We start from the raw sequence: 1,268 nt of genomic DNA, 5'->3' as shown, positions 1-1,268 counted from the left end.
ATCATCCATCCATCCATCATCCATCCATCTATCCATTCATCCATCCATCTATCCATCAATCCATCCATCCATCCATCCATCCATCCATCATCCATCCATCCTTTGTGTGTGTGTGTGTGTGTGTAGTGTTTATCTCACCAGAAGTGTGTAGTAGATTTTGAATCCTGGCTTTGCCACAAAGTAATCATCAGACTTGAAGATGACTCTAAGTGCGTTGCTTTTGGAGTTGAGGCTGGGAGGCGATTTCTGCCCGCACCATCGACCCCAAATGATGGTGCTTGTCTCTGATTGGTCCTCCACTTCAACAAAGTCATACCTGCAGTGATAGAGATGTGGAGGTGGAGGGAATGCACAGGTTTATTGCAACAATTATGTCGATTGACGGCATCAGAAACCTCCGAGATCGTACAGTTGATCACTAAGTAGTTGATCTTCATGGAGAAGAACTGAATTGCCCATACTGGGAAATCAATAAGTCCAATGAAAAAGAGAAAATGAAAATCACAAAGCTATTTGTGGACATCTGGGGTTTCCATAGTGTATTGACAGCACAACTACCTCACAGAGAGAGAGAGAGAGAGAGAGAGTGAGTCATGGGGTTGATTCCCAGAGGAGCCACATACTTGGCGCCTCCGAGGGGCAGCGTGTTGCAGCAGATCTGCTGTTAACACAATGCTGTGGGAGTTGATTTTTTTTTTTTTTTTTTAATTTTAAGTCTAAACATTTCTGCTTTCTGTGTTGTTTCATTTGAAAATTCCTTCTTCGTAAATTTCTGGAGGCAGCAGGTAAAAACTCAAATTCCTCTGGATTTTTTCAAAGCAGACAAAATTGGTTGCAAACTCATTCCATAATCTTTTATCTTCCTTGATTTCAAAATCCCCCATCAGATGAAACAAAAAACGTTTGTTCACGTGTTGTGATAAATTTGAAGCTTCAAATACCGCCCTGCTCGCCTACAGAAATGCTAAAAAAAAAGGGCGGTATTTGAAGCTTTAAATTTATCAAATTTAGCTCGCCTACAGAAATGCTAAAAAAAAAAACAAATTACGAATGACAAATAAAAATAATGTTTTATGATGGAAGGTTGAGCGTTGTTTCAAAACTCTCTGGTATTAAAGGGCCTTGTGAGTTCAAACTCATAAAATAAAAAATAGAAAAATTCAGGTTAAATCAATGCAGCGAACATGGACGGGTTTAAAACCCTCAGCCACGGCTCGTGTCTCCCTTTCACTGCCTTTTTCTATTGTCAACTCTCTTCTCTCTCGTTC

At 40.1% G+C, this 1,268-nt stretch overlaps 1 protein-coding gene across 1 annotated transcript in view; it reads right to left on the bottom strand.

Moving 5' to 3' along the window:
- pdgfd (platelet derived growth factor d) overlaps nt 1–1,268 on the bottom strand; it is a 47,631-nt gene that overhangs the window by 20,769 nt on the left and 25,594 nt on the right. Inside the window, exon 3 of the mRNA XM_008309797.3 lies at nt 139–316. Coding sequence (XP_008308019.1) covers nt 139–316 — 178 coding nt within the window. The remainder of the gene's footprint in view (nt 1–138; nt 317–1,268) is intronic.

The sequence above is a fragment of the Cynoglossus semilaevis genome, chromosome 4 (genome assembly GCF_000523025.1).
Source record: "Cynoglossus semilaevis isolate Cse_v1.0 chromosome 4, Cse_v1.0, whole genome shotgun sequence".
Classification (NCBI taxonomy): Eukaryota; Metazoa; Chordata; class Actinopteri; order Pleuronectiformes; family Cynoglossidae; genus Cynoglossus; species Cynoglossus semilaevis.
Note: the sequence above shows the minus strand (reverse complement) of the source record. Positions and strands in the feature narration are given on the sequence as shown.